The sequence below is a fragment of the Pogona vitticeps genome, chromosome 3 (genome assembly GCF_051106095.1).
Source record: "Pogona vitticeps strain Pit_001003342236 chromosome 3, PviZW2.1, whole genome shotgun sequence".
NCBI lineage: Eukaryota > Metazoa > Chordata > Lepidosauria > Squamata > Agamidae > Pogona > Pogona vitticeps.
Genome location: NC_135785.1, coordinates 146,278,397 through 146,305,000, shown reverse-complemented (window position 1 = coordinate 146,305,000; position 26,604 = coordinate 146,278,397). Strand labels below are relative to the sequence as shown.

Here is a 26,604-nt window from a genome sequence, read left to right as displayed (position 1 = left end):
CCACCCCATCTACTTTGCCCTTCTGAAAAGGTAGTGTGAAGGCATGGAAAAAAGGGGGAACCCCGTTTCCCCCACAATTGAGTGAGGTCAATTGTTCTCTCTCTCTCTCTCTCTCTGTCTCTCTCTCCGCACCCCGAGCTTTCTCTTTTCTAGGTCTTGATATTAGAAGGAAGGATGCATCACAGGGCTACTGCACAGTGACCAACATATCCACTTCCGGTCATGAGCAACAGATAGCTACAGCTGCTGCTATCAGGCCATAGTGAAGCATGATTCCATAGGGCCTGTTCACTCTCACCCATTAGCTTCACAGTTAATTGTTCACTTTTCCCCAAACAAAGTGAGAATGGCAAAAGGGCACAGATGCAAGAACTTATACTCAGTGCTCACTCCTGACATTATCACAGCTTTGACTGCAGGGTTCAGTGAAGAAAGTCACAGTAACATTTAAAGCTTGCGAAGTTCTGTCTAAAGGCTCCCCCTGAATTGATGTGTTGCCAAAGCAGTACTACTGACTCACCAGATCAATGGTTCTGGCCTTCTTCTTGGATTCATCATCACACCAAGTTTCACACCACAGCCACTCTTGGGGAAGAGACCTGATGGCCACCTGATGAATCATGTTATTTGGAAGATCCTGGAAAACAACATAATTATTTAACATTGTTTCTGGGATTCTAATAGTAAGCCAGATGGGTTACTGTAAATGCTGGAATATTGTGTTTAATGCTAAGACAGGGTTAGGCTGCACAGAGGGAATAAGAGTTCCTCTTTCAGGATGGTGATAATAATTTAGGAGGAGCGGGGAGGAAAATCTTCTTTTTCCCAAGCAACTTCAATGGTAATCCAGGACAGATGAAAGTATAAACAGATCCCCTATGACAGGCAGCCATCACCAGGCATGTGCCCTTCAGATTTTTTTTGGGGGGGGGGATTCTCACTCCCAGAATTCTTCAAGAATTCCCCAGGAAGAATTCTGCGAATCCCAGTCTACCTACTTTTCACTCACCTGGACCAGGGCATGTTCAGGTGCTCTGTGGCTGTCATGCTCTGACTACCTCAGGAGGTGAGGTTGAGGAGCCTAACGCCGAGGGAGGCCCGGAGGGAAAAGACACGAAACCGGGCCTTCTCGGTGGTGGCTCCTCGCCTCTGGAATAACCTTTCTCCGGAGATTCACGAGGGCACATTTAAAACCCAACTAAAAACATGGACGTACATCCAGGCCTTCCCTCCTGTCAGCATTTGACTCTTTTTCTTTTTGCTATTTATTATTTATTATATGTTTGCACTGTCTCTGTTATTGATTATGTCAATGGTTTTGTGTTATTTTAATGAATATTTGTTTGTTGGTAGCTGCCCAGAGTGGTAGAATATACCAGATGGGCGGGATATAAATCAAATAAATAAATAAATAAAATAAAATACCTTTTCTTAATTGTACAAAAAAGGAAGCTACTGCACTGCTTTCTGGGAGCTGTAGTCTCACTTCTCTTTAGTTTCTATAGAGAGCATCTCCCAAAGATCTATGATGGTCAGGAAGTACTGTAGCAGCTTCTTTTCTCATACATTGACAACAAGAAGTAGCTCTGAGACAGTCATGGAACATCTCCAGGTGAGCAAAATACAGGCATCTGTAGGGGTGGCTCCATGGGCTGGAACTGCCAAAATTCTGCCTGGGAAATTCTTGGAGAATTCTGGGAGAGCCGGATTAAAAAAAAAAACTCTATCTAGTGGCACATCCCTACTCATCACAAGTCTGGGATAGTCCCATCCTATCCCTTTGTCATCTTGGAATATGACCAAGTTCCAAAAGATGATTTAAGTAGGCAAAGTACAACCATGGCTTATCTTTCTGACGTATACCACTCGACTGGAGTATACCTGATCTAGGTTGGATAGGCTGTTTGGATCCTGACTCAGGGCTTGATATTGACCTCGAAGTCTATCTCCTGCAGCAATCTTCCGAAACCTCTTCAGATCCACGACATATAAAGCACTATACAAATGAGCAAGGTTGGCAGCAACATATTAGGGCATGGTCCTTTGTATTTAAGAAAATGAAATAGTAATGCCTAATTTTTGCTCCTGTTGTTAGTCAAAGCATACAAGCAACATATTTAATATTCACAGAGGTTCTTCATTTTACCTATATGGCTCTTTCTAGGTATCCCATTTAATGAGATTCCCCAAACAGGACTTCTGGCAGAAAACACACACACACACACACACACACACACACACACACACACACACACACACACACACACACACACACACACACACACACACACACACACACACACACACACACACACACACACACACACACACACACACACACACACACACACACACACACACACACACACACACACACACACACACACACACACACACACACACACACACACACACACACACAGAATTGCTGGATGTTCTTAAAAAGAAATTTGCTTAGTTCTTCTACCTGATGTGGTATTTCCTTTTTCCGAGATGTGAAGCCCAGTACCCCGACTTCCAGAAACGGTAACCATCCATTTCTTTACGACTATCACAGAAGGGAGTATAACCATAAGGTGCTCCTCTCAGATCCAGATCTCTGAGTTCTCTCAGGTCACTTCTTACGATCTAAAAAAGAAAGAGGATGGCATAATGCCTGATCTCCATGACAGCACAGAATGAAGGACAAGGGGAAGCAGGAGAGAGGCATACTGGGAAAGAGCAAAGCAAGGGCATTGTGGTCAAATTGTGACAGCTGCAGGAAGAAGTGAAGACGGAGAGAGAACTGAAGCAGAAGAGAAAATGCAGATAAGCAGAATACCAGGCGGGGGGGGGGGAGAGGAAAAATGGACAAAAAGCAACAATCTGGTAAGACTGAAAGAACTGTGTACAGAAAATGCTGTTCAATTAGCAACAGTTAACAGACCATGCTGCTTAAATAACAGTGGCTTGAGACTAGGTTGATTATTTGCATTGTGCTGTTCATGCATACTTATTATCATATCTGCTAATTAAAAATGATCTAAACCAAACAATATTAACTGATTAAGATGAAAGGAACATTATGCACAGCCGTTATCTTCTGAGTCTGCCTCTTCTAATTCACAGTTCAGATTCTGTGCTGGGCCACAGAGCATGAGTGTAACAGTGTACAGTGGTGCCCCGCACAGCGAGGTTAATCCGTTCCGGATTAACCGTCGCTATGGGGAAACATCGCTATATGGAACGGAAAACGCCATAGAAACGCATTAAAGTTTAATGCATTCCTATGGCTCTTAAATTCACTGTTCTCCATAGCGCCGCCATTTTTGCGCCCTCGGTAAGTGAGGGCAGGGTGCGAAAATGGTGTGGGCGGCCATTTTCTGTACCCGGTGGCCATTTTGGAACTGCCGATCAGCTGTTCCCAAAATGGCTGCCGGGTGCAGAAATGATCTCAATGCGATGTTTAGCCTAGCTAAACATCGCAATGTGATCGCATTAGCGACCGCAAAAAACGGGTCACTATGCGGATTCTTCGTTAAACGGTGCGCTCATTAAGCGAGGCACCACTGTACATATTTTATGGCACAGTGGCATCCGATACATATTGCACCATGCTATGGGTGATTTTCTTTTGCTGAAACCTTTCCCTCTCTGTTTGTATTCAAATCAGAATGAAAAGGAGTTTCTTCACATAACAGCTCAATGTTCTTTGAGGTTTTAAGCTTTCATCTGGAACGCATGCTTCAACATCCAAGTCCAATATCTGGATGAGATGCAGATATTTTGGAACGGGCAGACACATACATTTTGGAAAGGCTTGTTATTATTTACAAATCTTTTCTATTTAACGTCAGCACTGACAGCTTTCTTCCAGCATCTCAAGAGGAGTAGCATTTATTGAACGAATTTATATACTGCTGTTCTGTAATATACCCAATGTGATAGATCAGATTTAAAATGCTAGAATAAAAATTAGCTGCAAATCACAACAAATGATAGAATGATCCTTGCAAGAGCTGATACCATTAGCTCCCTAGATTCCCTAGGCTTCTTTACTTCTCCTTTTAAAAGCACACAGATCTTAAGCAGCCCCAGGGAATAGAAGGAAAAGGTCACCATAACCATTTTCTCAGTCCAAACTTCTTTTTTCAGAAAAATAACAAAGACAGCTCATTTTCTTTAAAACAATGAATATGAACCTTCAATGTACTTTCAAGTATTCCGCACATAATCACTTCCAATTAGGAACTACCCTTAGATTTTTTTTTTTAATTCAGCAAATTAATAGGCCTGCATGTGCTCATTAGTATACTAAAATATACTTCCTGAATCTTAATTCTTCAACATGCACAGGGGGTGGGGTGGGGGTCCCATATCTAAACCTTCTTCCCTGAAAACCTATCCAGGGAGATACTGAACGCTCTTCTTAACATGGTAGTTCTTTATATTCAGGGAATGGAGAGTTCACACTTGCCCTACTTACAAACTGAAGTGGTACAATACAATAACTGCTTTTGCTAAGGGAAACTGTAGATCTGGCTTTAGGCACAAATTCAGGCAGATGAAACAACGAACCAACAGAAACAGGAACTGTCTACACATGCACACTTTGTTAGATTGGACTCTTTTTTTTTACCTGATCAGCATCAACAAATATTATTTTGTCCACAGCTAATGGGAAGAGAACATCCAGAAAGAGAATTTTGTAACCCCAGATTATTCTTTGCTTTTCAGTCTGTTGATGAAGCCAACGTGGCCATTTGTATTGCACAAGTTCATACTGGAATCCATATTCTTCTGCCATATAAGGGATAACTTTCTACAAGATAGGAGGGAGAGCGAGAAGTGCAGTAGACAGTACAGCTAGAAGTTGCCAATTCTAGTAAACTGAGGAGAAAATCTTTTGCATTTCAATATCAAAAATCAGCTAGCCAGCTTCCAGAAAAAGAAATCACAATTTTTAAACTTCTGCCCCAGTTTCTGATTAACCATTTTGCTGTCTAAATCAAATACGGTTTTCTTCTTCTCTTGGCTGCTGCTCTGTCCCCTGGCATTAGTTAGAACATTCACTATACTCTTCGACAAGTATAGCATCAATGCAGATGCCTGAGAGAACAACTGTGTGTGTGTTTGTGTTTGTGTTTGTGTGTGTAAGAAGAATTAATGTGCTTTCTGAAATATTCCTAGGTTGCCTTTGGGCCTTTTGGGGAGAAATGCAGGGTAAAAATATTTCAAATAAATATATAATAAATACTATATAATGAATAAATAAGTAATTAATAATTATTTAATAATAACTCCAGCAAGCAGAATGATAGTGGTACTTGTTTTTTCCAAAATGTATGCATGATATTAAGAAATAGATACTGAGTGTGATTACTTCTTTTTTGCAAAAGTTACATAGGAAGCATTTTTGTCTACAACTTCATGCCTAGGAGGGAAGGATTATAATTTGAAAGGACAAAAGAAGGCACACAGGTATGGTGTATGTGTGTTGTGTGTGTAAATTAACACCAGCCCATGAACTGCTGAGCCTTAAATGTGGTTAAGTGCAGTGTTTTAACTGTGATTGAAGAAGACAATTTCACTCCTATAGGCCAGTCTCAATGTCTTGATTATGGTTAAAGGCATCAGTTCTGTTTACATGTGAACTCAGTGTACCTTCAATATGTTTATTTGTCTGTTTGTTCTCTTGCCTGTTTTACATATTCTAGGATTCAGGTGATGCTGAATAACTGCAAGGCAAAGCTTTTCAATTAAGCAGATTTTAAATTACCAACTCTATGGAACAAGATTTGACCCAAGAAAGAATAAGTAAGTTACAAATTGCTATGACAGCATTAGCAGAGCAGAAAATGAGTAACCATTTCCCAGCTAAAAGTCATATATAAAAAGCTGACATTTCAAACTGAGTAATATAATGATATTTCTATATGTATCTTTTAATTCAAAATGTCAGAAATGAAATAGGAGCTGACATTGATACCTTTTAGTTAAAAGTCAAGCTATCATTTTAAAGCCTTAAGAAGTGTTTAATTTAAGAGAGAGAGATAGAGATACACTGCTTACTTTAAACGTAGGTGACAGATAATTTTTCAGAAACCAAAATTTAACAGGTGTCTTGGTGTGGTGCAGAACTGAGAGCATCATAATTCTGAGGAAAAACACACCCATGATGAGTTTATTAGCACATGCACAGCATAATACTACCACAAAGATGGCAGAAAGTAACTTTATATTTGAGATCTTTACACCTAGAAATAAAAATTCAGTAGCTTGTTTAACTCCACATCTTGTTTCTATAGTTCAAATCAGCTAGCCCTCAATATTCCTGTTTCATGCAAAAAACCCATATCCCACTTCTAAGATTAAAGTGCAGACAATATTCTAATACACAACAAAACTGGCAGTTACCTTAAAAAACGTTCATATAAATGGCCAGATGCCACAGAAAATATGTTTAATATATCCATTTTCTTCTCTTTTTCCGATGTTTGAGTGTCTCCTATAGAACTTCAAAAAGATAATTATTCAGTTGATAAGATCTGTTTGAAAAGTGTTATAGACATGAAATACTTGTGTTCCATGAAAAGAAAACAAGAGGGAAAAGAAGAAAGACATCATTACAGAGAGAAAAAGGACAAGAAATGCTACAGTGCATGAAACAATGCTTCTTTGATCCAGACACACCCTTCTCTCATTTGTTGCCACAACGGAGGAATACTCTTCCTGGGGAGACTGGAGCTGAATTCACCTCTTTTCAGTGACAATGTACAAGTCTCTGCTGCTATCTTTCTGCACCCACCAACAGCTGCCCATTTTAGCTTCACAAAGGTCATGTGGGACAGATAGGTCAGGCTGACTGACATAAGATCAGACAGTGAACTTTGTGGTGGACTGAAATTAAAACCTGGTTCACCGATTCTGATGTAACTACCACATCACAACAGTTCTTCTTTAGACTGCTCCTTCAACTTGGATTCACTGCCACCAATGTGCTCAGTTCAGTGCCAAATTCACTGTTTTTAAATACTGTACCGTATATTTTGTTCCATAAGACGCACCTTTCCATAAGACACACCAATTTTTAGGAGAAGAAAACAGGAAAATATAATCTGTTTTCTTCACTCCATAAGACGCACAGACTTTCCACCCCCGTTTTGTGGGAAAAAAGTGCGTCTTATGGTGCAAAAAATACGGTAGTCCACATCCCCGTGGGCTAAGAAAGAGCTGGGCAAACCCTGTAACCAATAAAAAATGAAGAAACTTCCTGCATGTCACAAGGCTTATAGTTTTCTATAAGCAGCAGAACTTGGCAACTTCATAATGGATTAATCATGGGCTAAAATCCTGCTGCTTAGAATAGTAAGTCACACTAGCATAGTCCCAATGAATCAGTGAGAATTTGGTGAGTCAATTCCTTCATAAGTTCCTTTGCTAAAATAAGTCACAAGAATAGGCTATCTGAATCAATGGAGTTTACAGAGGAATTAACTCATCAAATCCCCACTGGTTCGATAGGTCTACTCTAGTACAACTTCCATGCGGAAGGCTGGACTGGAAGAAACCCAAGCCGGAATTAAGATTGCCGGAAGAAATATCAACAACCTCCGATATGCAGATGATACCACTCTGATGGCAGAAAGCGAGGAGGAATTAAAGAACCTTGTAATGAGAGTGAAAGAGGAGAGTGCAAAAAACGGTCTGAGACTCAACATCAAAAAAACTAAGATCATGGCCACTGGTCCCATCACCTCCTGGGAAATAGAAGGGGAAGATATGGAGGCAGTGTCAAATTTTATCTTCCTGGGCTCCATGCTCACTGCAGATGGAGACAGCAGCCCTGAAATTAAAAGGCGCCTTCTTCTTGGGAGGAAAGTGATGACAAATCTGGACAGCATCTTGAAAAGCAGAGACATCACCTTGCCAACAAAAGTCCGAATAGTCAAAGCTATGGTTTTTCCTGTCGTGATGTATGGAAGTGAGAGCTGGACCATAAAGAAAGCAGACCGCCGAAGAATTGATGCCTTTGAATTGTGGTGCTGGAGGAGGCTCTTGAGAATCCCCTGGACTGCAAGGAGAACAAACCTATCAGTTCTAAAGGAAATCAACCCTGAGTGCTCACTGGAAGGACAGATCCTGAAGCTGAGGCTCCAGTACTTTGGCCATCTGATGAGAAGAGAAGACTCCCTGGAAAAGACCCTGATGTTGGGAAAGTGTGATGGCAAGAGGAGAAGGGGACGACCGAGGATGAGATGGCTGGACAGTGTCATTGAAGCAACCAACATGAACCTGACACAACTCCGGGAAGCAGTAGAAGACAGAAGGGCCTGGCGTGCTCTGGTCCATGGGGTCACGAAGAGTCGGACACGACTAAACGACTAAACACACACACACACACAGTACAACTTGCTATGCTAAGCAACAAGATTTCGGCCATGAATTCACTCCTGAAAAACAAACATAGGCAAGTTTCCTATTTTGACTGAAGTGCAAACAAGTTTACCTTGCCATCAAATCTTCCTCTTCTTCTGTCAACCTGTCACTCAGGAGGTCTTCGCTAATTTCATCAGGTTTTTTCTGCACCTATATATTAAAGCAAAAAAATGCTGTCAATAGATATAAAGCACCCAGCAAGCCTCATTACTAACTTTGCTGAGCTTTAACCTTGCTGAGAAGAAAAATATAATAATTCCCTAAAGGATTTATTAGCATACATACTTGGACTTTGATGATTTTGCTTCTGAAAGTATTTAATACTACGATAACCTCTTCTAGAGCTTCAGAAGAATCAGTCCCTTCATGCCTAGGAGGGAAGGAAGAAAGTTATTTATCTCCAGACAAAAATTGTATTTTTTAAAAAATTTCTGCTTTTGAATTACAACAGAGAACAGTCGGCCCAGTGGAGAACAAAACCCTTTCGTTCACAGCATGTATTATACTAGCTTACTAATTTAGAAAGTTTTCCACATTTATATGCTTCCAGCAGAAGCTACTAGCAGGATAGCATATTAGGGGGAATTTTTAAAAAGTGCCTTTCAATTTAGCAATCAAGTTGTTTCAACAATGCCCAGGACAATATGGTCCCGTTATACGCAACAGCTGTGTGCCAAAGCTGAAGACCACCTGCCATAAAATCCTGTGCTGGAGATATCAGTATCAGCAAGCTGCAGGCTCAGCAACTTGAAAGTTAATTCTGAATGCCAAATATGTAGCCAAACCTTTAAAGAATAATCTTAATCATACTGAACAGCAACAAGTGATGGTTTGGATGAATTATCTTGCCAAGTCAATCATCCAAGTCTCTGAAGCTTGGTTATGAATACCAGTCTTTCCACCCAAGCATCTCTGCATGCAGAAGATTAGATCTTTGTACTGTATTTAAAAACCAAACTGCTCACTAAGTTAGCCTCCAAAGAGCACCCCCCCTTCAGGTGTTCTGTACAAATAAACAAGCAACCATCTGGCAACCTTCTTCCAAAATCTGATTGTGGGCCCTTCTCAGGAAGCTTCCAGAACAACTCCTTCCTGAGATAAGCCGCTCTACAATATTACTAATAGATGTGCTCCAAAAGCAGATGCCAAGACCAACTTGAACACGCTGAATAACAGCCAAATGCTTCATAGAATAAGACAATTCCCACTGTTCTTGTAATCCATAAGTGATCTATTCCAACGCCTCTATGTTTTAGACAGCAAGACTAGTTGCAGAGCAAAAAAAAAAAAAAAAAAAAAAAGATAGAAACAGGATTTTGTTTCTTTTTTCCCTTAAACATTTAGCTGATCCACTTTGGGCCCATTACAGGTAAGCAATGCTTTTCCTTCTTTATGTTTTCTAGGACTCAATATACTACATCTATAACCAGCTAACCTGCGCTGGATTATGGAGAAAGCCAGAGAGTTCCAGAAAAATATCTACTTCTGCTTCATTGTCTATGCAAAAGCCTTTGACTGTGTTGACCACAGCAAACTATGGCAAGTCCTTAAAGACATTTTGAGTGCCTGACCACCTTATCTATCTCCTGAGAAACCTATATGTGGGACAGGAAGCAACAGTTAGAACTGGATATGGAACAACGGATTGGTTCAAAATTGGGGAAGGAGTATGACAAGGCTGTATATTGTCTCCCTGCTTATTTAACTTATATGCAGAATACATCATGCGGAAGGCTGGACTGGAGGAATCCCAAACCGGAATTAAGATTGCTGGAAGAAATATCAACAACCTCCGATATGCAGATGAGACCACTCTGATGGAGAAAGTGAGGAGGAATTAAAGAACCTTGTAATGAGGGTGAAAGAGGAGAGTGCAAAAAACGGTCTGAAACTCAACATCAAAAAAACTAAGATCATGGCCACTGGTCCCATCACCTCCTGGGAAATAGAAGGGGAAGATATGGAGGCAGTGTCAGATTTTATCTTCCTGGGCTCCATGATCACTGCAGATGGAGACAGCAGCCACAAAATTAAAAGATGCCTGCTTCTTGGGAGGAAAGCGATGACAAATCTTGACAGCATCTTAAAAAGCAGAGACATTACCTTGCCAACGAAAGTCCGAATAGTCAAAGCTATGGTTTTTCCTGTAGTGATGTATGGAAGTGAGAGCTGGACCATAAAGAAAGCTGACCGCCGAAGAATTGATGCCTTTGAATTGTGGTGCTGGAGGAGGCTCTTGAGAATCCCCTGGACTGCAAGGAGAACAAACCTATCAATTCTAAAGGAAATCAACCCTGAGTGCTCACTGGAAGGACAGATCCTGAAGCTGAGGCTCCAGTACATTGGCCATCTCATGAGAAGAGAAGACTCCTTGGAAAAGACCTTGATGTTAGGAAAGTGTGACGGCAAGAGGAGAAGGGGAGGACCGAGGATGAGATGGCTGGACAGTGTCTGCGAAGCAACCAACATGAATTTGACACAACTCCGGGAGGCAATGGAAGACAGGAGGGCCTGGCATGCTCTGGTCCATGGGGTCACGAAGAGTCGGACATGAGTAAACGACTAAACGAAATGATAACCGTGGAAGAGTGGTGGATGGCACAGAAAAATTAAATCTCACGCCTTCACATTACCAGTTCTCGCATGAGGTTACAGCGGTCAGTGATGCTAGCATTTCTTGTGATGGAAGACGATGCTTATAGGTAACCAGCAACTCTAAAGGATGTTATATGGCCAAGATGTCTTAAAAACAACAACAACAACCTAGCCTCCTCCAAAAACAATGCCCATAGTTTAAAGGCACAGTGGTGTAATGTGCATGCTGTTTGCCTAGACAAAAAGAGACACTTTGGCTGCAACTACATAGTCAAATATTGCAGGATTTGCTTTGAGTATAAAACAGAGAAATTCATTTTTTTACTGATCACATGACATAAAGTCCAGTTCTAATTCATCTGGGCCCTTTTTGCTTCCGATGCAGTTTTTTCACTGCTGCTGGGGGCTTCTACTTCTTTCAAGCCAGAACAATTCAAAGACTTTTCCCTTTGTGATCACTTGTTTTCTTCTGCAAAATGATGGAAGGTGTGGCTATGAAAGGTGGTGTTTTGGTGAAGCCTGCAGTTGGGGCGTGATGTTTAGGGATAATGGGAACACCTGGCCCTACAATCTATCCCTTCTGTGTCCCCAGTTTTAAAAAATAATAATAAATGAATGGAGCACTGAGTCATGGCATTGATGCACTAGTTTAGTGCTAGATCACTTCCTCACAGAAAAATAAATTGCTATGAAATAGAAACAACCCTGATAAAATACAGAAGACTATATATGTTTCCTCAATGTGTGTGTGCCTTTCTATATATGTTATGAAGAACTCTGGAAAGCTGCTGCTTTTTTCTCAATACTGTGCAATGCTTAAAAAAAAAAAAACCAAGCAGTTCAGCAGCAAACCGTAAAAGGATTGGCAGAGGAAGGGAGGGAAGGAGGGCTGGCTGTTGGCTGAAATGCCAACTGCCAGTCAACAATGGCTCTGAATCAATCTGTGGTCCATGCGTGAATATTAAAAGCAAACTGAACCATACCATAGTCTGTGAATCAAACCACAGCAGAGCACAGCAAAGTGAATCAAAGTGATTCAACTTGACAGTGTAGTCAACAGCCTCAGTATGTCCACCCATGCTAAGAAAAGCCCTTTATAATGAAAGATATTGGTGCCCCAAAAGTGAGCGTGATCAGCCACAATGCAACAAAGGAAAGGGTGTGTGTGTGTGTGTGTGTGTGTGTGTGTGTGTGTGTGTGTGTGTGTGTGTGTGTGTGTGTGTGTGTGTGTGTGTGTGTGTGTGTGAGAGAGAGAGAGAGAGAGAGAGAGAGAGAGAGAGAGAGAGAGAGAGAGAAACTAATTTTTATTTACAAGAAATCCAAAAACTCACTGAGGCAGGGAAAATACATTTCACTTGCCTTATAAGTGGAGAAAAAGGACCTAAAAGAATGGGAGGGAATAACCATTAACCTGTACAATGAAACAGAGGGGGCTCCTGCCAAGCCTCATCAGCTTTGTATTAGGAGATTTTGGAATGTTCGGCACAGGCTTGAATCACAGGGACCACTAAAATTAATTATTTAATTTTGCTACATTAATTATAAAATTAATTTATAAACACACTGCTAAAATTAATTATAAACACACAGTAAGCACAGATACTAAACTCTTACAGGCTATAACTTCTTTTCAGGTTAACTCCCTTGCCGCTTTAACACATAGTTAGCCTACCCCTAAAGCCATTCCAGTAAACAGCTGGGTAGCCCCATGTGACCAGACGTGAAACAACGAATGGGGCTAAATAAACACACAGCATCTTCCCTGCATAGGCGGAGTCTAGGGAGATTAAAATTTGTGTATTTATTTATTTAATTTATATGCCACCCACTCAACCCAAACGTCTCTGGGCGGCTTACAACAATTAAAATACAATAAAAGATAAAATGATTAAAATGCAATTAAAATAGATACTCTAAAAATTGCCATCAGGACCCACAGTCGATGTTATTTCAATTAAAAGTCTTCTTGAACAGAAAGGTTTTGACCTGACGCCAGCCAGTACTACTAGAATGTCTCGTATGGCCCAGGATGTTTTGCACGTGAGCTAGACTGGAGTTCCACTGATCACATGGCTTAATCTCAAGTGTGCAAGAAACAGCTACTGTATCTTTTACAATATGCTCACTTTTAAATGATCACTTAGAATCCTGAAAAGGGACGTGGTGGCGCTGCAGGCTAAACCGCAGAAGCCTGTGCTGCAGGGTCAGAAGACCAAGCAGTCGTAAGATCAAATCCATGGGATGGAGTGAGCTCCCGTCGCTTGTCCTAGCTCCTGCCAACCTAGCGGTTCGAAAGCATGCAAATGCAAGTAGATAAATAGGGACCACCTCGGTGGGAAGGTAACAGCGTTCTGTGTCTAAGTCGCACTGGCCATGAGACCACAGAAGATTGTCTTCGGACAAACGCTGTCTGTATGGCTTGGAAACGGGGATGAGCACCGCCCCCTAGAGTCGAACACGACTGGACAAAAATTGTCAAGGGGAACCTTTACCTTTTAGAATACAGTGGACCCTCTACTTAAGGAATTAATCCATATTGGAAAGGTGGCTGTAAGTTGAAAAGTCTGTAGGTCGAATCTCCATTGACCTACAATGCATTGAAAACTGATTAACCCCACAACTGGCAGTTTTTATTCTATTTTTGTTCCATTTTAGTTTTTTTCTGGTCTATAGGTCGATTCTCTGGCTGCAAGTCGAATCTAAATTTTGCAGCCAGAGAAGTCTGTAACTCGAAAAGTCTGTAAGTCGAGCCGTCTGTAAGTCGAGGGTCCACTGTACTGAAAGTGTTTAAGCAACTGAATATTTTACAGAATACTCCTGAGAGGTACATTCTACAACATCATAAATTATCCCTTAAAGGGTTTACTTATTTTTAAACATGTTTAAAACAGGTTCATTTATTTTTAAACATCCTATAAAAAGCTAAGTGCTGAAATGAAAGATGAAACAAACTGCCACCCACTCACGTTGATTAATGTAGTTATTAACTCATAGTTCATGAAATCTGACCAGGTTTAAGAATTAAAAAGTATACATTATACCCAGAACCAAGCATTAAAGAAAAGAAAAGAAACATCCCCTTGTGTCCTCATTTCACTTTCTTGGCCTTCAGCCCAGTGTATAGTTACTTCAAAGTAAGTTCTACTGATTTCAGTAAGACTTACTTCTGAGTAGACACATCCAGGTCTGCTCTGTAAGGATCCATTCTCTTTCAGACATTTGAGTATGAATACAATACAATCCTTATTTTAAGCAAAATATGATCACATGTGTATAGACATTTCTGTATCATATTCAGAAAAATTATCAGTGACAAAAATGTTAACTGCTAGTCTAAAAAAATTACACCAGTTATTTTCTACAGTGGACCCTTGACTTACAGACGGCTTGACTTACAGACTTTTTGAGTTACAGACTTCTCTGGCCGCAAAATTTAGGTTTGACTTGCAGACTGAGAATTGACTTACAGACCAAAAAAAAAACCAAAATGGAACAAAAACGGCCTGTTACGGGATTAATCGGTTTTCAATGCACTGTAGGTCAATGCAGACTTGACTTACAGACTTTTTGACTTGAGAACCGCCTTCCAATACGGATTAAGTTCTCAAGTCAAGACCCCACTGTATTTGTTCCACATTTTAAACCAATTCTGCTACATCTGTCAAATATGTTACGAGAAAGCTTTTGTGTTTTTACAGTTCACAAGCAGTGCCAAACAGATGTAAATGGTCCACAGAAAGAAACATTGGATAGCCCTAGAAGAAAGAAGTAATTGCATTTAAAAGTATGAACACCACATTCTTTAAATGGCAGGATATTTTGATTTAAAGTATTCCATCTTTTTAATACATTAAAAAAAAGCTTTACCAAACCGAAGCTGTTGCATAATATTCCACAAAACTATTAATGGAAGCAGTTTGTAAGTCGTCTGAACAACTGTCATGTTGTTTGGACATCCTTTGAGACCATTTAGAAGCTGTCCATTAGATGCCACATACTATCTTTTACGAGTGGTTTAATTCCTGTTTAAGTGTACAGCCTGACTGGCTGTGAAGCAATGAAGTATCGATATTCGTATACCCTGCCAGTTTTAAGGAACCTACACTATTTGCTGGTTAATTTCCAAACTCGACGCAAAGGTGATGCTTTTACTCTGTCAATTTCTTCACGACTTAGGATGATGGTAGCTTTGAATAAATTAAGGTATTCCAAATGAAAGCTGTTTCCAGAGCACTCTCACTATCACAAATTGAATGGCTGGAAACAAATGAGGGGACTTTCTCCCCACCATGGTGCCCCATGTATGGAATCCTTTTCCATGGGATCCTTGTTGGTCTTTTAGGCACACGGTAAAGAACGTTCTTTAGGGGGAAAATCTGAGGGGAGAAGAAGTTGGGCTTTGAACCCTCCACATCAATGATCCCGTCTGCCGTCCAAATTACTTCTCAAGTTCTGGTGAAACTGGGAAGCTATTCTGCTTCAGTTGTGGAGGCTATAGGGATGGGGGCAGCATTCAAACTATACAGCTGTATTTTATTGAAATATCTTCCTGTGAGTTGCTCTGTCCTTTAGGGAACGAACTGATAGTATGGCTCAGCAAAAAACTGCCAAAGGTGGAACAACAGACAAGGACACTATCCTTGGGCAGAGCAATCACTCAGAAGCTTCATCTGCTAAAGGAGGAAAAGGCAGGAGACTTTTATTTGATTTCGTTTATGTTTTTATCCCACAGAGCTAGTGGCAGAGACACTACTCTGGACAGTAAAGAAATCATAAGAACACAATACAAACAACCCCAATAATACCCACATGACCAGTAAACATGAAACAAAACAAAAAATAAACGAGAAACATTACAAAATTAAATAACTGGTAAAAAAAATTAAGAATATAAAATATTAAAAAATACAGGTGTGTATGGATAGCATGAAGGAACAGAGTACTAGGAAAACTGATACTGTGGTAATAATAATGCCTCAGCTTCATGTCATAGGGAACGGGCAATCTACATCCAACCTATACAGTTCCTGGCACAAGACCTGTAGTGTCTGAAAACATGATGAAAAGAGAAGCATTGGACTGGACTGCAAACAAATCATAACAATCAGAATGAAATCCCATCACTTGAGAGGCCAAATTTAGGTCTGTCATCATCTGTCACAGCACAGCAAAATAAATTAACGTTTGCAGGTGCAGCTGCTTCAAAACGATTATTGTTGTCATGATCAGTATCACACAAGCATCTAAAGAGCAGAGTGTTTTTTTATATATACAATTTGATGAAGGAAATTAGTAATGCAAAAACTAACACGTTTAAAAAAGATCCATCTACAAAGCCAGAGAGTTATACTGAATTCAAATTAAGTCCAAAGGATATAGGGTATTTGTTGTAAACTGCATCACGACTATGTACAAGTTCTGCACAAAAAGATAAGCCAAATTCTGGAATCTAAATTATGGAAAATAAGCATATTTGCATTTGGTTGTTCATTTAATTTTAATATATTCTACTCTTAGAGCTGTTAAAAAAAAAATAAAAGCCCAATGTTCTTCGGATACTCATATTAGCTAAAGAACAACTGCAGTTAAGAGTGTGGACACATGCAACTTTTTTAGCCTTGTATGCAGATTAAGACTCTGTACTAAAAGACTTGTCTGTCAGATTTCCAAGCCAAATCACAAAAAAATGGAACTGTATCCTGTTTGCACAAGGATAACTGGTGAAAATCAACCCTGAAGAGGTTGAGAATGCAAGGAAATGTACATCATGTCTCTTTTACAGTTTCTCTTGTACAGTACAATCCCAGTATTTTGATTAATAAAATTTCCACTGTTAGAAGACAGACTTACTTAAATATTTGGTAGATGTCTTCTGATCTTCCTTCACGCAGTCTCAATATCCATGTGCCTGGGTTAGCTTTTAACTGAAAATACCCCTATAATCAAGAAACAAGAACCCTGTCAGTATTCAGAGAGAGAAAGACACAGATACAGATATTGTCTCACAATTAGTGAATGGCACATACTAATGCCAGTAGTCAGTAAATCAACCCCCTTGTATTTGGATCTCACATCATAACAAAAGAAAGTACTTCACAAGCAATTATGATCTACCATTCAATATAAGAGTCTTATTATTAACAATCCAATACAAATTCCAATGTTAGCATTTGACTCAAAGTTCCACACCTGCATCATTGCACGCCTATATATTTGAGAGAAAAGTATGTTCCCAAATACTGGAATAGAGAAGTTACCTACTTGTAACTCTGATTCTTCTAGTGGTCATCTGTGAATTCACACTAATAGGTTTAATCTGCGCTTGCACAGAGGTCTCTGGAATATTCTAAAGATTCTTTGCTACGTTCGTGAAGGATCGCAACCCTAGCCCACAAGGTCTACCCGCCCTCTCATGTACCTCAGTTCCAAGGTATGCCTGCCGCTGTATCAAGAGATACAGGAGTGACGGACAGAGAGGAGGATGGGAGGAACTGTGAATTCACAGATGACCACTCAAAGAATCAGTTACAGGTAGGTAACTTCTCTTTCTTCTTTGTGGTCTCTGTGAATGCACACTAATGGGCGATTGACCAGCTTACCTTAAAAGGTGGAGGGCCATCACTGCAGAAGTGAAGAAGACCCAGGTCTAGCAGAGGTGTCATCATCTCTGGCTCAGTTGTCTAGGACACATGTCCTCATCTGTGATTCAAACCTCTACGTGAGGTGATGTTATACAGTACAGTGGTGCCTCACATTACAACATTAATTCATTCCAGCAAAATATCTGTAGAACGAAAACGTTGTAATGCGAAAATAAAAAACCCATTGAAACGCATTAAAATCCGTTTAATGTGTTCCAATGGGCTAAAAACTCACAGTCCAGCGAAGATCCTCAATAGGGCGGCCATTTTCGGTGGCTGTCTTGCAAGGAATCCGTCCCAGAAAACAGCGGGGAGCCATTTTATTTACCCAGTGGCCATTTTGAAACCACCGATCAGCTGGAGGAAAATCGTTGTTTTGCGAAGAATCAGTTCCCAAAGCAGGGAACCGATCATCGCAAAGCGAAAAAAGCCTATTCAGACCATCATTTTGCGATTGCAAAAGTTATCACAAAAACGTCGTAATGCGGTTTCATCATAATGGGGGGCAACTACAAAGCGGGGCATGACTGTATTTGGTTTGTGATCTGGGGTAATCAGATCAGGTATTATACACCGCGGGTGAAGCTGTGTCTAATGTCAAATAGACCTTAGTCCTGAACGTCAAAGAGTTGCATGACACTGCTCTCATTTGATATATGATGGAATATCAAATGAGAGCAGTGCATAATCCATTAGAAGATTGATTCCTGCCTTATCGTGGATCGAGTGCATGAAGTATGTGCTTCCTGGAGTGAACTTGATGGTTAGCAGTTAATTGTAGTATTACTTCATATTTAGAAGTGTATTTCACGGTGTTAATTAGAGACATAGGTAAAGCAGACTGCAGTGGAGCGTCCTTTTTTGGGGGGGGGGGAATCCAATTTCTCTCTTCTTCTTCTTCTTCTTCTTTTGGAAAGTGTAGAAACTCGCTGGAGGGACGTAATGAGAAATAGAAATTGGCCAGATAGTCGGACCGGCATATGGTACTGTAAGGGTTGTTAACTTTTTTTTTTAATCAGCAGTCTATGTAGGTATGATGGGTCATGTTAATCTGAACTGAAGTGTTTAGTGATGGTGAAAGTATAGAAGCAAGAGAGTGGTGCACGAGCTGGTTGTCCTTGGTGACATAAGTCGTGAAATTGTTGTGCTGCAGCAGACGACCACATGCGGTGTTTCTTGTCGTTGTTATGGGAATTGCAGGATAACGCAATATTGGTTGCCATTGAAGTTATTGATGGATTGAGGAAGTGGAATTGCGATTGTGCAGTGAGCAGTCATTGCTTAATCTCGAATGAAGGCTTCTACGATGACTTTAAGGTAGGTGTAATAGGGAAGTAAAGAGAAACATCATATATGTGGATAATATCATCAAGATAAATCCCCCTGCTCTTTGTTTTGATCCAAGGTAATTACGGATGAAAGGTAAGTAGAGTGCCATTGTAGATTGAAGCAGATGGTTGATTACAAGGGATTAGTTGTGTTTTTGTTTACTTTCAGAATATCTGGAGGATTTATTTGCACGTGGTCTTGGAGATGCTTGGCGAGACTGAGGTGGGGAGGATGGTTGGTAGGAATATCTGTTCTTGTTGGAGTACGGTTTGAATTGTTGGTAGTCGTAAGGAGGACGCCACTGTGGTCATTGAAATGTATCATATGATCGTTGGAAATTAAATGATTTGGCTATTTTCTTCAATTTTTGCAGATTCTTCATTATCTCATCTGTTTTTTGATCAAAAAGGCCTGAGCCATCAAAGGGTAAGTCCTCTATTCTTCCTTTGATCTCTTCTGGGATATGGGCTGATCCTAGCCATGCATATCTCCTTAGCGCCACTGCAGAGACCAGCTGTCGGGAAGAACTTTCAATGATGTGTCCAGCTGTAAGTCTCTCTTGGCAAGCGAGGGCCATTGCTTCTTGGTGAAAAGCCAGGCCCCTTGCCTTATATTCACCTGTGGCAGATGGTAGAGACCGGATCATCTTATTCCACAAATGGCGGTGGTACGCTCCCATGGCTGTGATATAATTTGCAGCTCTGAGGACAAAGGAAGCTAGAGAATAAATTGTATGACCTGCTATGTTTAGCTTTCTGCCTTCCTTGTTACTTCGTGTCGTGGTGGATTGGTTATGTGTCTTGTTCTGAGCGGCGTCCACAATTAGTGAATTTGAAGGTGGATGCTTGAAAAAAAATGTAGTATTATCACCATGTGTCCTGTAAAGGTTGTCTACCCTCTTGGACATCTGTGATGCTGAGGATGGTTTCGACCACGTCTGCTTAGTGAGCTCAAGCAAAGATGGAATAAAACTCATGCTGGGAGGTAAAGTTTGTTCCTCGTTAATGTCCTCAAACACCTTATCAGATTGAACTTGTGAAGGCTGTTGAATATCAAGCTCCATGACTTTGGCTATTCTGAGGACCAACTACAAATAATAAGAAAAATCTTCGGAAGGAGAAGGTGGATCATTAATGATGGTGTCATCTCCTGGAGTAGACAGGTTAGGCAATGGTTCTAAATCTATGTCTGACTGGGAAGAATGAGGCAATGTGGAGTGTGAAGATGAGGCTGAAAAAGATGGATAAGATTGGGTAGTGTGACCTGGCTTGATTGTGGCTATTTCAATCTGTATTGTGGAGATCTGATCCCTGACATGCCCTTTATGTGGGGCTTTGATACCAGTGTCCGATATTCTTGGGACTGTATTGGTTTCCGCGGCTTGTGATGATTGCTGAGATTTCTGATGCTGGGCTGGTACCGAGGTGGTCTTTGGTACCGTGTGTGTCAGCTGGGGACACTCTGTCCCTTGTTTCTTTGACTTCTGTTTCGGCATCGAAGCTGATGAGATAGAACGTTCGTCTGTTGATGAGCGGTATCGGAACGTATCATGGTATCTTGATTGGTGATATAGATGACTCAGTGTAATCAGAATCTCTATGGTATCGGTAACGATGCCTCCGTCCTGGGTAAACTTCGAGCTTCGCAAAATAACTCTGATATGCTCGGTAACGAGAGCTTCTATAGGCATGGTCACGATGGTACGGAGGCTTGTAAAGCCTGACCCTCTTAGTTAGCCTATGTATTCCATACGGTTCTCCAGATGTGAAAGACCCAGATGGGGTATCGGGTCTCATGTTATCAGCACCATGGGATTGTCTCCGCGACATGCAATAGTCTTTCCTTGACCTTTTGGCGGGAGGAGAAATGTCGGGTGCTTGTTCAGAGTGGTCGGATCCAGACTGTGACACTGATCTTACAGTCAATAGTGGACTGGAGTGTCATAACCAAGAAAGCACTGCAACCTCCACTGTATTGACCGGGAATTGTGGAGAAACAGCCAGAATGGGTGACTTTAGTTGGCCAGATGGTGGTATCATAATGTCATCCAAGGACATGATAGTCCCCGTAGCAGGTTCTTGTAGGGATGACTCTTAAGGAAGAGTCTGGTCCGCTTTTTTTCATTTTTTTCACTCGGAGGCTTTTGAAACCAAGGGTGCTCTAGGTAATGTTTTTGATTTTGATTTTCTAGTAGTTTTAGACTTAGCATCAGAAGAAAATGTTGACGGAATTGTTAACCGGATGGTAGATTCTCCTCTATGAGGCGAGACCATAGTCTGAGGCTTGTGATTTTTCCCAAAGAAAGGATTTTCGTCTCTGTTGCCTCAGTTTCAAAGCTTGCTTTGTAAAGTTTTTACAAAACTGACAAGATGTGGTTTGATGGGCTTCCCCTAAGCAGAACAGACAGATATTATGGCCATCAGAAAGGGGAATTTTATTCGCGCACAAAGTGCACTTCTTGAAAGTGGGAAGGGTTGCCATAAATGGCGGAAAGGGGGGGGATGGAGTCCAAATTATTTACTTATCTAGTGATAATCGCTGTGAAGATTTGAAGATTGAAATCGGTCCTAATATTCCTTTTAGAGAAAACAGAAGACGAACGCAGTAGCTCTATAGAGAGAGACTCATGCAGCGGTGGCAAAAAGATACATGAGAGGGCGGACGGACCTCGTGGGCTAGGGGGCGGTCCTTCATGAACGTAGCAAAGAAGCTTTAGAGCATTCCGGAGACTTCTGCGCAAGCACAGATTAAATCCATTAGTGTGCATTCACAGAGACCACAAGAAGAATCATTGGTTTCCCCTTTTTCGGTTGCAATCCATTTCCTTTGAATGCCCACTCTACAGATCTAGAGCAGAAATTAGGGTAATTCTAACTCCAATGGTAAAAACAATTTCATTTATTTATAAATAGTCCTATCCCGCGTTTCTGTTGTCATGACTGAGACACCTTAGGAAACTAACAATATATCTCCACAATGGCTTAACTGCATGTAAGAAATAAATTATGGTTTAGCTAAACAAAGACAAGCATATGCAAACCTCAGGACCATATGCTGACCCCCAACTCATATAACTCCTCCTACAAGTATGAAACATTAAGCTTTCTTTTATACTTCTGACAGAACTCTGCTTATTATTAACCCATTCCTTTAGATGTGATACTCTGGGCTGTTCATTCACTCATTAATCTATATCCCATATTTTCAATGTGTATACCAATTATCCATAACATTAAAATTATTTGGCCCTTCCTTCATAAGAGTGGAAGATTCAAATATGCCCAGATCATACAGTATGTTTCCAGCCTAACAATAGTGAGCATCTGCCCAAATTAGAAGCATACTCTCCTGCCTCTGCCAAGACCTACCAGGTTGGCCATCACAATTGTATCAACTTGAACGGGATCATTCCTTGTTCCCAGAGTGAACTGCAATCCGCGAGGTGGCTGTCGGGAGGTTACATCAAAACAATGTCCTTCAAGCAACAAATATTCTAATTCGTACTCAGCCGAAATGATACCATCTACCTGTGGAAAGGCAAATCTTCAGAATTTTGTTCATTAGAGAAGACACACATGGATAAGTCAAATGCTTTAGCCACAGTCTTTCACAAAGTATTTGATCTCACTGAATGGAATGCATTCTCAGCTCCACAGCATGTCAGCTCTGCCTTTCTAAAGTGCATGCCTGAGGGTTTTCATCTGACTTTTTGAAACTATCAGGAAAAGACTTCTTTCTTCCTGAAGTGCAAACAGTTTGTTATGTGACAATGCCAGGGCTTGGGGGAGGCTCTAGTGATTGAGGTACTTTTGCCTCACATCATGCTCTTGCAGAAGAGAAGAGAAAACATCACTACAGGTCCACACCAACCTGTCCTTCTCATAATTACATTTTAAACCTGTTAATCCACATTTATCCCAATGGCACCTAATCTTCCTTTATGAGCCAAAAACAATTGTTGCCATGTCTGGTTTTTGCCAGACCTAAGCTGGGCAAAAAGGTAGCACATTCAATTCTCCCTAAATCCAAATGCACCACTGATAAAAAACAGTAAATTGCCCTATCAGAATGCACAGATGCAGCCATAATTTAGGTAGAGATTACTCTGAAACCTGTCTTGTCTTCTATTGTTTTACTCTTAAATACATACAGCAATACAAAGCAAAATATAGTGAACATACCAGGTATCAGTATAAAATGGCATAATACATTTATTCTCAGATACGTTCTTTCTTACCAGTACTGTAATATCAGGCAGCACAGGAAGTGATCCTTCTGCCCTGTTTTATGCAACTGAAACATTTCAAAAATGAAGCTAAAAAAATTCAGGCACCAGACTGTTGTCAAAAAAGCTTTCGTACAGATTTGGGAAACTGTAGACTACTTAATGATGTGTAATATGTAATCATCATGCATTTCTTTTGACAGATAAAACCCAGCTACAGTTATGAGATTATTCTAGAACATACTGTATCTGCTAATCCTCCCATATAATTTTGTGTATTTGCAACCCAAAACCTCTTTTTCATCATAGCTCTGATTTAGATTTTCTTATAAATTTATCTGATTTTTGGATCCAATTGAGGATTTTAAAAAAGAAGCAAATTTGAGTTTGTTAAAGAGGTTTTGAAAATCTGGGGGCTACTGACCATGGTATCATTTTGGGTAATCTTAAGAGAAGTGGGTTTTGTTTATCAACAGAAACAGTCAAAGTACCGCTTTGCACTCTCTGTGTTCTTTTTTCACATGCAATGTACTTTGTATGTTCTGTGCAAAGTTATCTGTAGACATGACAAGCACACAACGGACTCTACCAAGCATTCTAACATAATTTCCACATTTATTCCTCTGTCATCCCAACAGCGACAGAAATGCCCTCAAAAGCTGTAAGTGTGAAAAAAAGAAAACAAGAAAAAAGAAAGAGAAAAAAAAAGGGGGGGAAGGATTTTTCACTAAATTACAGACATTGGGTCCTGAAATAGTACCTGGCACTTCACACATCACCATGATTGAGGACAATTAGGAATACAAACACAAGTGGAAGTTGTAGAATATTGATACAATACTTTTATTCTCTGCATTCAAGTGTCTATGTGTGTACTTTCAGGGTTCAATTGACCCCAGATGTCAAAGGAAGGTTAAATAAAATATTTTGAAACTTAAACTTAATCATGCATCAAATTATGGTTTCCTTGGCTTGTATTAACAATGTTCTTGATTCTATTATGCATTCACTGATTTTTCTTTAGCCATTAAAGAATCTTGAATTACCAGAAAGGTAGCAAGGATATTATCCCCCTCAACACTTACACTTATTAGGATATGTAGATGCCACATTGCAAAATTCCATACATTTGTTGGGACATTTTTGTCTCAATTGTTTGTTTGCTTGTTTAGAGGGGGAAAACTGCACATGGCAAGTTGCCGAAATCTACTGACATGGCTTCCAGCTGTGCAAGGGACAATGTCACAGAATGTTTATGACATCATGGGTCTCAATAAATATAACAGAACCGCCCATCCCCACTTAATCCACAAATATAAAATTATAAAAAGGGGACAACATTCTTAAGAACCCAAGACAGTGGCAACAGGCAAGATGCAAACTACAAAATGTAACGACCAAAAGGAAGACTAAGTAATACACAGTTACAGAGGGAGGGTATCGTGGTATAAAGATAATAAATAAATATGTCCTGATTAGGGAACAAAACCTGATTTTGTGCAAGAGGATTTTTAAAAAATAATGACTGCTAATGTTTCAAAAGGAAGAAAAATGTCAACATGATTAATTATCTATTTGTATAATCTCTATCTTTACACAAAGAAACAAGTACTTACATCTTTTAAATGAATGTTATCAAGGTCATAGGAACTGTTCACTGCTTCAACTAACCAGCTTTCTGGAGTGATCATGTTTAAGGTCAGGAGAGGAGACTCTGGCATTTCAAGAAAGTTTGCTCCAGGTGGAACAGGAAAGAGATCATGGATTCCAGCGGTGAGTTCTGGCGCCAGAACAGAGCGATAAAAACTAGGGCACAAATGTTAGCTGTTAAAATAAAGTAGGAAAGGAAAGAAGCCACTGGAAGGTTTGCATAATAGCTTAAACAAAAAAAAAAAACCCTGAAAACTCTGATCCTGTTTTACATATTCTTTATTGCTGAGCATGTTGCAGTGCTATTTTTGATGCAGTCAATCCGTAAGCTACAAGATATTGGATGAGATCTTTTGCGGCCTTTCTTTATTTTTAATTTCCAAAGGCTTTACAGTTCTTCTAAATTAGGTCTCATTCCTATGCAACAAATTACCAGTCAAGCTCTTGACAAACACGCTATCTTCGCTGTCAGCTCATGCCAAAACATGGCACTTATTACGAGCCCCTGAAAACAGAATACATAGTTCAAAGTACAGCATTTGCCACTAGAATACTAGTGTCATATTATATGGGCAAGTCCAGAAGCCCTTTGCAAAGAAGAAGCACACCATGATTAATTTCCTGCTCAGAACCCATTTTATGCCTGGGAGAAAGCAAAATACAAGTCACAGAAATGCATAATATTGTAACAAATGATCTAATTATTTTGGTAGAAGGAACAGATTTCCCGGCTGTTGGTTACCAAGTATAAAGAAAATACAGCAATATGACAAACAAATGGTAATTTGATGAGCTCTGATAAGCGATTCTAATTATGAGCTTTCTTCCTAGGACAATATACTCTGCTTAGAGGACAATTTTGTTGCATTAATACTCTGCTAATGTTGTAGAAACACTAAGAGAAAATTATTGCATTTCTGTTCTGCATGTTTTTAACACAGCATACGTAACAACTTAGACACACATTTATTTAAGGTTCAGACACAAAGGAAATGAGTGGTGACTGCTAGACATATGGCTATAAAAGAAAAAGAAGATTCTGGGTGAAGCCCAGTTGTGAACAGGATGAAGGAGCCACAAGCAGCAAGAGATTTAGGATCAGCAACAACCAGGAGCCTTATGGTGCAGTAGTTAAATGGCAGTAGTGCTGTTGAGACTCTGCTCATGACCTCAGTTTGTTTCTGATAGGCTTGGGTATCCGGCTCAAGGTTCACTCAGACTTTGATCCTTCCAAGATCAATAAACTGAGTACCCATCTCGCGGGCGAGGGTAACTGCCCAGCTTTGCTTTAGATATTTGGAATGGCTTAGGAAGGTTAACATGATATAGGAGGATTGGTGGATCTTTTTTCTGCCCAAGGCCACATTTCCCCAGACGTGTTTGTTGGATACTGGCTACTAGGGGAGGGGCAAATTGTTCTTATCAGAAGTTGGAATTGATGCTTGCTACCGGCCTTTGAAGTTAGGCTGAAGACCACAGATTTCTCACCTCACACTATGAGCAATGCTCCATAAACCATGACTTCTAACTAGAAACCAGATTGTTGTACCTGTTTGAATAATAAAATTCCACATGTGACCTACCTGTTCAAAGGTACTTCTGATAGCTTGGATCTGCAGTTCATGAAAAGTCTCAGCCTCATATGGACAACCTGACCTAGCACCTGGAAGACATATTTTTCACTTTAAAACCAGATTAGTTAGTGTGAAACATTTCCCATTTCACAATTACATACAAAAATGTTTA

General features: G+C 40.2%; 1 protein-coding gene across 1 annotated transcript in view; it reads right to left on the bottom strand.

Annotated features, from left to right (window-relative positions):
• UGGT2 (UDP-glucose glycoprotein glucosyltransferase 2) overlaps positions 1–26,604 on the bottom strand; it is a 112,643-nt gene that overhangs the window by 14,850 nt on the left and 71,189 nt on the right. Inside the window, exons 26-37 of the mRNA XM_072994694.2 lie at positions 26,442–26,521; positions 24,825–25,014; positions 22,352–22,510; positions 16,864–16,949; positions 8,704–8,788; positions 8,489–8,568; positions 6,397–6,495; positions 6,052–6,136; positions 4,619–4,801; positions 2,468–2,628; positions 1,882–1,996; positions 521–637 (exon numbers count right to left, since the gene is read on the bottom strand). Of these exons, the coding sequence (XP_072850795.2) occupies positions 521–637; positions 1,882–1,996; positions 2,468–2,628; positions 4,619–4,801; positions 6,052–6,136; positions 6,397–6,495; positions 8,489–8,568; positions 8,704–8,788; positions 16,864–16,949; positions 22,352–22,510; positions 24,825–25,014; positions 26,442–26,521 (1,440 nt within the window). The remainder of the gene's footprint in view (positions 1–520; positions 638–1,881; positions 1,997–2,467; positions 2,629–4,618; positions 4,802–6,051; positions 6,137–6,396; positions 6,496–8,488; positions 8,569–8,703; positions 8,789–16,863; positions 16,950–22,351; positions 22,511–24,824; positions 25,015–26,441; positions 26,522–26,604) is intronic.